Source organism: Drosophila eugracilis, unplaced genomic scaffold (genome assembly GCF_018153835.1).
Source record: "Drosophila eugracilis isolate 14026-0451.02 unplaced genomic scaffold, ASM1815383v1 contig_90, whole genome shotgun sequence".
Taxonomy (NCBI): Eukaryota; Metazoa; Arthropoda; class Insecta; order Diptera; family Drosophilidae; genus Drosophila; species Drosophila eugracilis.
Window position 1 is genome coordinate 9,547,459 of NW_024573812.1, and position 13,620 is coordinate 9,561,078.

At 37.7% G+C, this 13,620-nt stretch overlaps 5 protein-coding genes across 5 annotated transcripts; 3 read left to right on the forward strand and 2 right to left on the reverse strand.

The window, feature by feature from the left end:
- Nucleotides 1–74: 74 nt before the first annotated feature.
- Nucleotides 75–520, reverse strand: LOC108112465. Its single transcript, XM_017222318.1, has one exon. It carries the CDS (start codon nucleotides 518–520, stop codon nucleotides 194–196), a length of 327 nt encoding a protein of 108 aa, XP_017077807.1. The 3' UTR covers nucleotides 75–193.
- A 3,168-nt stretch (nucleotides 521–3,688) lies between these two features.
- On the forward strand, nucleotides 3,689–6,432 carry LOC108113226. The gene is made up of 5 exons (XM_017223763.2): nucleotides 3,689–4,407; nucleotides 4,936–5,512; nucleotides 5,573–5,643; nucleotides 5,700–5,989; nucleotides 6,051–6,432. Exons 1-5 carry the CDS (start codon nucleotides 3,785–3,787, stop codon nucleotides 6,293–6,295), a joined length of 1,806 nt encoding a protein of 601 aa, XP_017079252.2. The 5' UTR covers nucleotides 3,689–3,784; the 3' UTR covers nucleotides 6,296–6,432.
- Nucleotides 6,433–6,443: 11 nt separating this feature from the next.
- On the forward strand, nucleotides 6,444–8,784 carry LOC108113227 (putative gustatory receptor 58c). The gene is given in 3 exon segments (XM_017223764.2): nucleotides 6,444–7,644; nucleotides 7,646–8,551; nucleotides 8,608–8,784. Coding segments are annotated over 3 exon segments (1,239 nt in total). The 5' UTR covers nucleotides 6,444–7,488.
- A 516-nt stretch (nucleotides 8,785–9,300) lies between these two features.
- On the reverse strand, nucleotides 9,301–10,553 carry LOC108112160 (putative gustatory receptor 58b). The gene is made up of 2 exons (XM_017221909.1): nucleotides 9,540–10,553; nucleotides 9,301–9,486 (listed from the first exon to the last, which is right to left on the reverse strand). The coding sequence occupies exons 1-2, from the start codon at nucleotides 10,551–10,553 to the stop codon at nucleotides 9,301–9,303; spliced, it is 1,200 nt and encodes a 399-aa protein (XP_017077398.1).
- Nucleotides 10,554–10,748: 195 nt separating this feature from the next.
- Nucleotides 10,749–12,000, forward strand: LOC108112161 (putative gustatory receptor 58a). Its single transcript, XM_017221910.1, has 2 exons — nucleotides 10,749–11,768; nucleotides 11,821–12,000. The coding sequence occupies exons 1-2, from the start codon at nucleotides 10,749–10,751 to the stop codon at nucleotides 11,998–12,000; spliced, it is 1,200 nt and encodes a 399-aa protein (XP_017077399.1).
- Nucleotides 12,001–13,620: the final 1,620 nt, after the last annotated feature.

The following is a 13,620-nucleotide window of genomic DNA, read 5'->3' on the forward strand; positions in this document are numbered from 1 at the left end:
AGTTGCCGCATTAAGTTTATTAAAAGGTGACCAAGCAAAATTATATATTAAAGGAATGGTTTGAAATTCCATTATTTAAGTCTTAAATTTATTTTTGTTGGGAAGATGTTGATGCTCTATTTGAAAACAGATTTAGTTTGAGCACCTAGCTCATCAATGAAAATTGAGTGGCACAGCAGATATCCCGATTATCTCAGTCACCAAAAAACTCGTCCACAATCCCAGCCGCCTTGATCTCATTCCAGCGTTCTATGAAAGAGGGTTCTTCCCTCTCTGGCTCTACATTAGGATCCTGGACAGGAATAGGCTGAACTGCTGCATGAGTGAGCATGTAGAAATCGCAGCGTTTGCAGTAGACATGCGATTTCTGACGAGGCTCGAATTTCCTATCACAAATGGCGCACATTTTCGTTTCCAGACGACAGCGAAAACAGCGATGTTCCTTCTCCGAAAGATCCTTCCAGGGATATCTTTGAAAGCACTCGGTGCACATGTACAGTTTATCGCGGGTCGAAGACATATCTACAAATTGCGTTTGGCATTAAAAATAAAAAATTAAAATTAAACAAACCTCATGAAATTAGCTCTCAGCACAAATAACTTGGCAGAATTGAAAAGCAAAGCCTTCTAGATAGGTGTGAAAATTTTCATATCATCATGCGAGGTTAACTCTTGAACTCTTTTCATAATCATATTAAAATGAAAATTCTTAATTCCATCCTATAAAATCCCGAATGATGTACTGCATCCAACTTTGGGGCTTGGCTTCGGACTACAAAGGGTTCAAAACCGGGCGTTGCCCATGATTGCGAATTCGCCTTGGTACGTTAGAAACAAAACCCTAGAAGATGACCTCCACATTCCCTCTATTAGGGAACAGATAAACAGGCACTCGAGTCGGTACAACGATCGTCTCACAGCCCACACCAACCACTTAGCTCCTTCGCTGGCTAATGCAACTACCAGAAGACGTCTAAAGCGAAGGCATCCAGCCGATCTATAGACAAGAGGACCCCAAATTTCTCGAGTCCGAAAGCAGTAATCTAGCATTAGTATTAATAGTATTAATATTTAGCATTGATCTCTCGTTATCTAGTTATACAAATTTGTTAATTCCTTCCTGCTATGTATTTGTGTTATTTGTTCATTGTTGTTCTCAACGTTTATAGCCATTAAGATTTACGATTAATAAATAAATTTATTTATTGTTATATCAAAAAAAAAAGAAGAGTACGAAAATAATTTCGAAAAACTGGAAGTATTATCCACCTCATCAATCCCAACTACACCTAAATTCCCTGACCGTTCTGTTGAAGAAATTTGGACACTTGTATCTGCCTAATCACACCAACTGCTCCGAACATCTTTTTATTGGCCAAACATAAACAGTCGCGCCGGCCTAATCAAAAATAAAATGTACTTTCTGCAAGTTGGCGAAAATCATACCAAAACTCCCCAATTTTTCCACCTCATCATCATTGAACCTTTATTGTCCATGTTTCGTCGGTGGCATTTCAATGAACTGTTTGCTTCTTCAATCGAAGAGAACGAGACGGGTTTAGAAAGTGCCAGAGAGAGAGGGTGGGATCCTGTCAGACAGGGACGACAAATTGCGCTCCTTTTGTATTTTTGCCAACCTTGTCGGATTTTATTATTGGGGTCGTCGGCAGACATTGAAATGAACTTTCCGTCGTGTTCACATGTTATGTGTGCTTAATATTTGCCCGAATAATTTGTAGTAAGTTATTTTGCTCCAGCCATTGTTTGTTTGAAAATATGTACAGTGAAGCTTGTTTGAGAAGGGATAGGTAATTGTCTATATATTGAACATATGAATGGGATGATGGTATTGTCTTGGTTTTCATATTAGAAAAAGTATATACTAGGCGCAAGGAAATTACTTTCCTTAAAAAAGCAGTAAGTATTATTTAAATATACATTTTTGATGGTCAAGCTAGGGAATCCTTACTGTATATATATAGATAGAACCCCCTGGAAATCCCATTTATTGTATTTGTCTTGACTTTTGCACAACTGAGTGAACTGTAACTGTCAACAAATGCCAAAAACTATGTGTAGTTAAGAAAGCTCATGAATTTATTCTGTTCCTTCTGCAATTCCATCGTTTTTGCGGCGTCATCAATAAATGAGTGATAAAATGGTCGAGAAAGTGGGTCATCGAAGGAAAAAGGGAGGATATATATTACTTGCTGTAAGCTTCGGTTGATCTGCTCTAAGAATCAAAGTTTTCATCTGCCAACATCACAATGGAAAAATCTACATTTCAATGGCTTCATATTTTTTATGCAAAACCACACTCTCCCTTTCGCACACTCTCAACCGCTCTCCCTTCCGCAATCAAATCTCAAAGGAATTGTCAAAGTGTGTGGATTTCTTTTTGCTTTTTGCACCTTTGGAAGGAAGAGGGGCGTGGCAAACCACAATCCACACGAGAATTTCCTCTCCACCGCCGGCTGCATTTTGAATGATGAAGCGAAAGGGAAGCTCATCCAGTTTAGGGTGCGGAATTTGGGAGCTACATACATAATACGTATTACCCAACTTTGCACTTTGAAGTTTTTTTCGGTGGGCTGAAAGGGTAGCAACACTCTTTACCGCATAAATTTGGGAATTATTGAAATTTATTGTTCAAAATTGACATTGGCATGAGCAAAGAGCAGGAGTGGGAGAGCTTAAAATTGTAATAATAAAATAGATAAGACGCCCATTTGGGCAAATGCTAAAGAGTTTCATTGTTCGTTAATCCCAAATATGGTCGTCTTTGTTGAAAACTTCACTTGGGAATTGATAAATTACCTTGCCTTGGGTAAATAAATATTCTGAATTTTTCTCTTATCCACCCTTCATCATTTCATAAAAATTTAAAACTGGGTTTATCTTAAATGTGGATTTTCCCAAAAATGTCAAAAATTAAAAAAATGCCCCAAATTAGTTTTTTATTTATTAAGGACTTTGTTCTTCCCTTTATAAAGATACATTTTCCCATTTCAGATTACTTATGCTTTTGTTATCATTAGCTGTTATTCAAGACACACCAAATATTTTTAAAGTTTTATATTTTTAATTTTTATGCATGTCCAGAGGTTTTATAAATGTTATTAAGTTTCAAAAATTTCCTTGACTTTTAAATTTCCCAACAGCCATCAACTAAAATAGTAGGTTTGCATCTTAGCTTTTAGTGCATTTGTTGGGTAGATGTCTTGGCTTTTAGCCCGCTGCTTTATAAAGTGTGTAGTTAGGAATTTTTTTCATATGACAATAACAGGGTAATGCGCTCTGGTATTTTTTAAAATTTATTTTAGCCGGATATTAACAGAACGCATTCTTATGATTTATTCAATATTTAAAGCAGTATAATCCCATATATTTGATTACTACTTTTATATTTGCACAGATAAAACATAAGGCGATGGTGTCCTGAAAATAAATAGCATAGAAATTGTTTTAATAAAAAAAATTATTGCAAACCAATTTAAAAAATAAATAAACAAAAGAGGTTCAATTTTTTAAATTTTCATAACTTGGAATTTGTGAAAATCGGTTTAGCTGCACTATTTTAATGCATATGCATTATTAAATGATTTTAAAAATAAAAGTATATTTTCCACATTCAGACGGTATCTCTTGATTATTTTTCAGCGGTCACACTAAAAGACTAAGCCTATCGTTGTCTATCGTGAATCGATACCTGGAGATGCAAATTGTGGAAATTTCCGCAAAACAAAAATAAAAATAGACCTTGCTGCCAGCCAACTTGCAAGCTATGCACAAAGGGGCGCCACCTTGGCAAGTCGGTCGTGCCAACGAGGCAACCGAAATAGAGGAGCAGGTGTCCAGGATTTCCGGAGCTGAGGTAGAAGCTGCATCCAAACAACGACAACTGATAAGAAGTGAAAGGTGGTTTTGGAATCACAGCATGGCCATTCTGGGATTGATCTGCATCGTAATCACGATTTCCCTGCCCACGAGCAATGCCACCCACATCAGCGGACAGTTCCAGACAGAGGACTTCTTCCAGTTCCTGGTGAAATTCGGCTTCAATAAGGCGGATCCCACACGACGAAATGGCTATGGATACATATATGGAAATGTCACGTCTCCAGATAAATATGCGGTTCCATTGACGCTCGTCGTCCTGGACCGAAACACTTTCCTCGAGTTCTACGGCAACCGCAGCCAGAGAAGTCGGGAAGCCGCCTGCACCGGGATGTTCTCCCGCCTTCAAAGGATCGCCTACGATTCTAAGTGCAATCCCCGTGCCAAAAGGGACTTCTTGCGACACGTTCCGTGTCCTGCTAATCAGCTGTGCAGTGATGAGGATGCACCCGAGAACGTCGTTCCGGGATCTCAGTTCACCTATGTAATCGAACTGGAAGCAGAGCCAAGGTGAGTCTAGTGATATTAAAGGTCTTAAAAGTATATTGCTAATACTTTACTCATTTGTCTAAAGAAAAGTTTAAATCATATTTCACCGCCTGTATCTCGAATACTTTAATAAACTTTTCCTTTGTTTTATGCTGAAATTTGATAACTTCATATTTATGAAGCCTTTCTGCTTTTCATTTTCGTACTGTCACAGGAAACCAGATAAATTAAGACCCAATATTGAAGTTATCTATGTTTACTTTTAACGAGTTTCCTCTTAACTGAATTTATTTATTTCTCAACAACTCAGATAACACTTGCCTCTTGATAGGTACTTAAATAAGAAACAAAAGAAACACAAATCCTCTCGCGCGTGACTTTAAATAATTACAAGTTGTAAGAAAATTTTACTGTTTTAATGTTTTAAAATTATTTGTTTAGACCTATGTAAGTCGTAAGGTTTATGAGGTAATCGTAAAGACCACTATTTATAGATTGAAGAATATAAGTTAAATAATAACTAATAATTTGAAACTCTCCTCCAAACAGATTTTGGTACCTCTCCTTGGTGGCCTGCTATCAAAACCAGACCACCTGCCAGTGGCACGCCCACGAGAGTCTGCCCAAGCTGAGTAAATTGAGCAGCAATCTTTTCAACACCCTGCACTACGATATCCACCTGGTCAACCTGCATCCAAACAACTCGGCCGCACATCCACTAACTTACCAGTACTCATACGATCAGCAGAACCTTCTGGAGATGTACCTAGTATTCCTGCTCGTCTATATCGTTCTGCTACCCATGCAAATTTATGCCGTGCGGCGGCAGAAGCATCCAGTGACCAAATTGTTTACCCTGAGTCTGCTAAGCGAATTTGTTAGTCTGGCTCTTATCACCGCTCATCTGATTCACTACGCGGCCAATGGAGTTGGCGAGCCAAGATTGCAGGCGGCGGGCGATGTGTTGGACATTTTAAGCCGTACCACCTTTATGTTGATCCTGCTGCTCTTAGCCAAGGGATGGGCAGTCACCAGGCAGCAAATCAGCAGAATGGGGTGGATCATCTTAATGTCCATCTGGGTGCCATATTGCGCATTTCATGTGTTCCTTTATATCTGGGATAGGGTTAGTAGTACACAAATGTTTTAGAGTTTCAAACTAAATCAATATTTCACTTGATTATAGACGGAAGTCGATGTGGTGTCCGACATTGACGAATACCAGACCTGGCCTGGCTGGATAGTCCTAATACTACGGTAGGTCTTTTAATATTATTTAGAATCTGCTTCACTCTAATATGGTTTACTTACAGCACCTCCTTTATGATGTGGTTCCTTTACGAACTGCGCAACACAATGAAGTATGAGCACTCCACGAAGAAACTTGACTTTCTGCTTCATCTAGGCGCCTCCAGCTTGGTGTGGTTTATTTACCTGCCCATCGTGGCCATTGTGGCGCTGCAGGTCAGCCCCATGTGGCGCTACAAGTTGCTGCAGGGCATCACCAACTCAGCAGACTGCATGGCCTATTGCGTGATGACGGGTCTACTGTGGCCACATAGAGCTGGCCAATATCTGCTCTTAGCGGGCACCAAATATGCAGGTCAGAAAGATTGATTTATTATGGAAATTTGATATTTCAAAATTTTTCATTTGCTTTGCAGGCATGGATGAGTTGGACGAGTTCAATGAAGCGCCACATATTGTCAGGGAACGTGAGAGACGTCGGAATTCCCCGCCCGATGATATTTCAATTGGCACGGGGAGCGGTGGAGGTCGAGGGATGGTGCTATCAACAAGCATTCCACATTCACTTAACGGTGATGCCTGTAACGATCTTCTGGAGGCCGAAGATCTTGACGCCGAGCTGCTCACCGATCTTAACAAAAACAGCCACATTGTGGCGTAGATGAACGGGTTAATTACTAACTGTAGATGTCAATTGTGCTAAATGAAACACGGAATGTTACTCATCCTAACATTTAACCATACATATACCTAGATTAAAGTGGGTTGATTTTTTAAAAGTACTTTAAAAGTGAAAAAGAATTTTGAAAGAATGAAGATGCAAATAATGAAAACATTGGTTGCCGTTTTTAAATTAATAGATTTTCCAAAACGCAGAATTTAAGTATCTAATTCAAACCAATCCATCCAATGAAAGATATTATTGATTACCTACCATCACTTAAAATTTTAAATTTCTAAAAATCGACCCACCGTAACCTAGATGTATACAAACTTATCTGAGTGTATATTCCATATAGTGTGTATCCATTTACAACGAAGTCAGAGCGAGTGCAAAACTGCATTAGAGATTGTTGTGTGATTTTATATAATATGCTTGAATTTATAATTAGTTTCTAGTTAACGCATAGGAGAACGATTCGGTTCGATAAGATACGCTTCAGCATCATCATTTCGTTGCGGTAGTTATTGCATAAGCTTACATTTTAACGAACTACCGACTACCTATAAAGATAAGCATAGATCCCCAAGCAACCAAGCGGTATTTTGATAAGAACAAACCAAACACACCAGCCAACATCTAGAAAACCACTTGAAATTGCAAAACGAAAGATAGCGAAATAAATGAATAATTTTTAGATAACAAATTCAAAAGCGCTTTGATTTGTTCGGTGCTACAGATAATTATAGCGTTTAGTAATTACCATTTTGATTTTGAACTTTAAACAATCTTTTAATTGCATTTATTATTCTGGTTTTATTTTAGATTGTCTATCACGTCATTGTAACATTAATGCGTATTAGTAATTCAGTTTTGATTAATATATATATACAACTTATTAATATTTTCTTTAATAGTTTATCAAAAATACAAATTTGTTTCAATATTGCATGGTGATATTGAAATATATTACTTTTGTATACTTTGGCTTTTAAATAGCATTTCATTCTTTAAAAACGACAATCTTTATTTAGTTTTGTAATGTCCTTCAACTAAGTATATTTAACTAAAGGTTTTTGGTTGCATGACCTACCATAATTTTCACTCCTCTAAGTCCCAGGAGCCCCCTTAGTTTGACCCTTGGTCAAATACACTCATTGTAGGTTTTAGTTCCAGTTTAAAGGTCCAGCAAAATGGCTCAACTATACCTTCTGCGGATTTATTTCGAAGTGAGTCGCTTGATAGGACTATGCAATCTACAATATGACTCCCGGAATCATCGTTTTATCCTCTACCATGTTCCCACGGTGATCTACTGCGTCATCCTTAATGTGGCGTATATTTTGATTCCTGCCATTTGCCCTGACAATGCTAACGGGCAACATCTACAAGTGCCCAAACGTGGGCATGTTCGGAGTAGTCTATAATGTGGTGGCACTGACCAAACTCCTCACCATGCTGCTCCTAATGTTCAGTGTTTGGATACAGAGACGTAGATTGCAGGAGCTGGGTAATGATCTGATGGGAATGTTGCGAAAATACCGCTTTGCACTTGGAAACGATTGCCGGAGAATGTGTCTGTGCAAGCTTTTGCTGACCAGCTCCAGATTTGTGCTCCTCACACAGCAGCTCATCACCCGAGACTCGGTTGTTCGTTGTGAGCAAGACTCTAAATTCAAGAGATCTATGCTTCCGTATCACTTGGCTTCCATTGTTTATGCCTTGATCATGATTCTTTTAATGAGCTATGTGGATTTAACGGTGTACATGATTCAGATTGCTGGGAATTGGCTGCTGGTGAACTTTTCTCAGAGAGTTCAGGAAATGATTCAGGACCTGGAAGCTTTGCCCCCAAGATATGGTATTCCTCGAGAGATGGGCTTGAAGCAAATCCTGCCAGGGTGGCGAAAACTTTGGAAACGCTGCCTCCATTTGGATCAGGTCCTAAAGCAAATTTTGGACATCTTCCAATGGCAGTTACTCTTCAACCTGCTGACCACTTACATCTTCAACATAGCCACCTTGTTTCGTCTATGGATTTTCATTGAATTCGACCAGACTTTCAATGTGTGGAAGGGAATATTTTGTGTTTTCCTATTTCTTACTCATCACATCGAGATTATAATGCAGTTTTCCATCTTTGAGATAAACCGCTGGAAATGGTGGGATCTTTTGCAACGTGTGGTAAAATTTTCGGATGTCAATTTTTTGGCAAGCACATATGAAAATAGCCATGGAATGATTCTTTCAAGACAGGTAAATACTTAATATATATCCTAATAACTAAAACATCAAATAAATCTTCACTTTAGTTGGAGTTTTCCATTTATTATCTGAACCGAAAACTTCAACTGAATCCAAAACGGGTAAGACGTCTCCACATCGTGGGATTATTTGATCTGAGCAACTCATCCGTTCACGCAATGTCCAGGAACATAATAACCAGTGTCTTGGTTCTGTGTCAGATTGCTTATAAAATATATGGTTGAGAAATAAGGTGCATGTAAATTTTCATAAATTTTTTCATTATTTTAAGAAAATTATAATGCAGTATATCAACAATTATAAATATAATATTTAAATAGTCGAATACCCTTAGTGGTCTGATATGATAAAAATGTAAAGTACAATGTAAATGTAAGTTTTAAATACCATAAAAGTAGTAAAAGTTTTGGAGTTATAATATAATTATAGAAATATAAAAGTTATCCGCTAGAAAACACAGCTCATGGACCAGAAAAGCTTTCAATTCGAAATTATACTTTGTAGACCGCTGCTATAACGTTAAGTCCTGGAGCTTTCTTTCAGGAGCTCATAATGTAAGATAAAGTTAACTACTTCTAAAACTTACATTACATACCTCAAGTTTTATGTAAAAGTACCTTTATTTTTAAACTCAATTCTACATCACATTTAGAAAGCATAGGTAAAATTGAAATTCCAAAGCTATATAAAGAAATCTTACATTAACAATATTTTTATACTTCTGTTTGGTTCCTGCTTAATTAAGCTTGATACCGATGATGAATGTTAGGCTGTGGTTGCTTCCTCAAATCAAATTGCATTAGGATAATGACGTTGCTCAGAATGGATGCTATATATCTGAGACCAGCGGGCTTGTCTAGTTTCACAATTCCACAGATTTTGTAGACCAAATGATTGCGATTCAGCTGTATAGTAAAAACTTCCAACTGAAAGATAAATATTAGGTATATTTTAATCTTGCTTTAAATCCTTGACTAACCTCTCTTTGGAGTTTCTTGCTAACATTTGGCAGATCACTGAACTGCCTGAGTGTTTGGCCAATGTTGTTGCACGAGGTCACTACCCTATCCAGCATATTCATCAGCATCAGGGTTCCCCAGATGTTAGAAACAATCAATCCATTGCCAAATAAAATGTCCCATCTATCTGATTTAATGGTATTATTGCTGAACTGGACAGCGTGATAAAGAATATTTATTGTGGACATGAACATGTTGATGAACACCGTAGTATTGATGATGTCATATAAACTAAAGATCCTCCTGGCCAGCTGAAGGGTTTCCAAGTGCATGGAGGCTATAGATCGCAAGGTCTTCCATTTCTTTCCGGACTTCTTCTGGTGAAGATTGTTTAAGGCCAGTTGGATAACCAAGAACTGATGATTAAGCAACAAGAGCATCCCGTAGAAACCAATTTTCACTGCTATGAAGTGCAGGAAGTGGGTGAGTCGTGCACTTAAAGCCAGTAAACTTTGTTTGTTAATAACACTGAGCAGTCTGTATTGTATTGTTGAGGAGAACATAAAACCCACATAGAGCACTATTATTTGTCGATACATCATCCTGGCCAGAGTTATTTGTAACTCCTCGAGATCTTCTTTATTTACTAAAACTTGTATTATTTTCCGGAATATCTTCCAATAAGCCAGAGAGTTTTTGTAGAGCTGAATAATTTCCTTTCGCTTTAGCCATATGGTAACATAACAGCCCAAAACAGCCAGTATTCTAAGAATAATCATCACAAAGAAGTTCCACTGTAGAACTATGTTGTATTTTATATAGCCATCCACCAAGGCCTGAGGAACCATATAGTATATATTCCAAAACAGAAAGATTCCAACACAGAAGTTATATATAAGGTAAGACCTTGAAGCCTTCTCCAATCTTATGGATTTTCTATAAGAGCGTATCCTTAAAGTGGTCCCCATTAGGGCAAAAAACACTGAATGGTAGTAGACTAAACTCATCACCCGACACAGTTTCGAATGCAACATGTTGTAGTAAAGGCAGCCCGGTAACTGCCCAAGTTCTGAACTCGAAAAAAGAGTAATTAGGTGAAAGTCCTTTGCGGTTTTGATGGAAGGGTGATGAGTTGGCAGGTCATCTGATTTTCGGCAGGATAACGGAGCTTCCATCGATTGCCGTTCAGTTGACAGTCGTCCTTTGCAGGTAACAGTGGTCTTCTCGTCATGCTGCTGAAATTCTTCTACATATATGGAGTTGGCTGCGGCCTGGTCCCGGCTCCCCTGGAAGAGGGAAAGTTTCTTGTTGGACACTCACAACGGTGGTACCTCATCTATACGGCTTGTCTGCACGGAGTTCTCCTGATCCTCATGCCTTTCGCATTTCCCCAGTACATGTACGAAGAAAGTTATATGAGAAGCAATTCGGTTCTCCAGTGGGCCTTTAATTTAACCAACATTACCCGAATAATGGCTATTTCCTCCGGGGGCTATATGATGTGGTTTAAAAGAAGAAAGCTACTAAGGTTGGGAGAACAACTTTTAAATCACTGTCAGAAGTGCAAAAAGGTTAAGGGTCATTCCACAGAGTATATGAAATTACGAAAGAGATTTCAAATAGTACTTGCTCAGGTTTTTGTTGTTACCAATCTCAGTCTTCTGTTTGGAACTTTAATTTTGATGGAAATCGATACGGGTTATGGTATTATCAAAGGAACAATGATTGTGTCCCATATCAGTCAGTATATATATGTGATTGTCATGACGGCTGGAGTATGTGTGATCTTTTTAGTTCTCCAGTTGCAGAGTGAGCGAACGTTGATAGCTCTCAAGGATTTATGCTCCTTGCTAAATCACGAAGAGCGCAACTCGTTGGTTTTAACTGAAAGCAAATCCAAAAAGTCGCTGAATAAACTTCGGATACTTTTCCACCATTTTGCGGAAAATCAGCTACTCCTCCGCGAAGTTTTTGAAACCTTCGATTTTCCGATCGCTTTTCTATTGCTAAAATTGTTTGTAACTAATGTGAATCTGGTATATCATGGTGTTCAATTTGGCAATCGAACCATAGAAACCTCGTTATACACGAGAGTTGTGGGACAATGTGTGATTATTACACATTATTGGAGTGCAAGTCTTCTAATGAATATTGTGGACAATGTGACTCGCAGGAGTGGCCTCAAATTAGGTAACATCTTGCGGAGATTTAGCCATATGGAGCTGATCAAAAGAGAGTTTCAATTGGAGGTAGTATATATTTTAAATAAAATATGTCTAAAATTTTAATCACTTTTTACAGCTGGAGCTATTCTCCGATTATCTGCGTTGCCATCGTTTGACTTATAAAGTCTGCGGTTTATTTGTTTTCAATAAACAAACTAGTTTGGTTTATTTTTTCTATGTTCTGGTTCAAGTTTTGGTCCTAGTACAATTTGATATGAAGAAAAAGGTTGATGAAGCACATTTAAAGGTATCCTAAACCGCTTTCAAGCTAGAAAAATATGTATTAACAATACAATATATTTATATAACACAATATTTATATTAAGAATATGTTTTTTTAAAATATATATAGCTAAAATAACTTTCCTTCTTTATAAATATATTGTATTTATATTTTACACATTAAACAGATATTTATTATTTTTAATAAAATGGGTTTATTTACAGTTTATTGTCCAATAGTTCCTAAACCTCTGGAAATAATTTAAAAGTGCAATCCACCAAACCCACCTCAGGAATAACAAAACTAACCTCCTTATCGTGTGAGCAGGATGACTATACTATACTATTCGATTAAACTCGATCGCTTTATGATAAATAAAAAATTCGGCGGTAAACGGAAATGTTTTGTTATCACGCACGGAAATTTATACAAATATAGCTTAAGTGTGTTTAATTACTCGCCACATTCCATAACAGTTATTAAATATTAAAATCCATTAATCAAATGTGTTTTCAACTGTTGAGGGATAACAACAAAAGCCCGCTGGCGTTTCACATGAAGCAGGAGGAAGAAGAAGCGCGACAGACTTCGAAGGAAATTATAATAATAATGTAAGCAAAGGTGACTCATCGATTATATGTACATAAATAAATATGTGCATGCTTAGATTCCTTCACATCGCCAAAAATCATAATATATTTGCCGCCCTACGGCACGAACAAATTACGCAGCCCAGATAATTTCAATAAGTTCCATCAACACCCAACGAATGTACCACATGTGTGCACTGAGAGAAAAAGGAGACAGCAATGGTCAGATTTAGATATTTACTTAATATTTAGAAAACCAAATTGTTGTGTTTAAGGTTTGTTGAAAATAACATTTAACTTATATTGCAATATTTTTGTCTTAATTTTTAGTTAGAAACTGATTTGTATTATAGCTGACCCAGAGAGAAAGTCTTGAAAATTTCAAAATATGTATATTTTAAATATTATACATGTTTTCTTCCAGTGCAGTTAAGCCCATGTAGCGAAACCTCTTTGTCGGCTAACAAATCAAATTTAATCAAGCTCTCAGGAAGTCAGGTCCCCGAGCAGGATTTGGCCATTAAATCTGGCCTGCGGGGCACAAAACTATCCGATTGCTTAACCCACTCTCAATGCTCGATGCCGCCCTCTTGTGGTTCGATATTCCTCAGCTGCTTTTTGTATTAATTCCAATTATACGCACGACTGGGGAATTTCCATTTGGGCTGAAAGGATTTCGGGTCATTATGAGCTCCCTACTTCATCATTCTTCTGCCACTTCTTCATCCTCCGATTGTATTGTTTTTGGGTCCAAACTAGTTCAAGACGGCCCGGGATGGGGTTAATTGGCCAAGGTTTTGTGTATCGATTGCAAACAGTGCTTTGGCTTTGGGACTGTGATTGCGACATGGCCGAAACCACAAAACGAGAGCAAACACGATTTCTTTTCGTAACTAATTAGCAAACTGGGTAAGTTTATTTGGCAAACAATCCAGTTTTCCTTCTCCGTTGGGTCGTTTTAATTAACCCTTTGACAGTAATAAACAGCAATGAAAATTATGAAAATGGACCAGAATGTGGCAACTAAGCTCGATAAGTTACTTTTCGAATATACCCCGTTTTA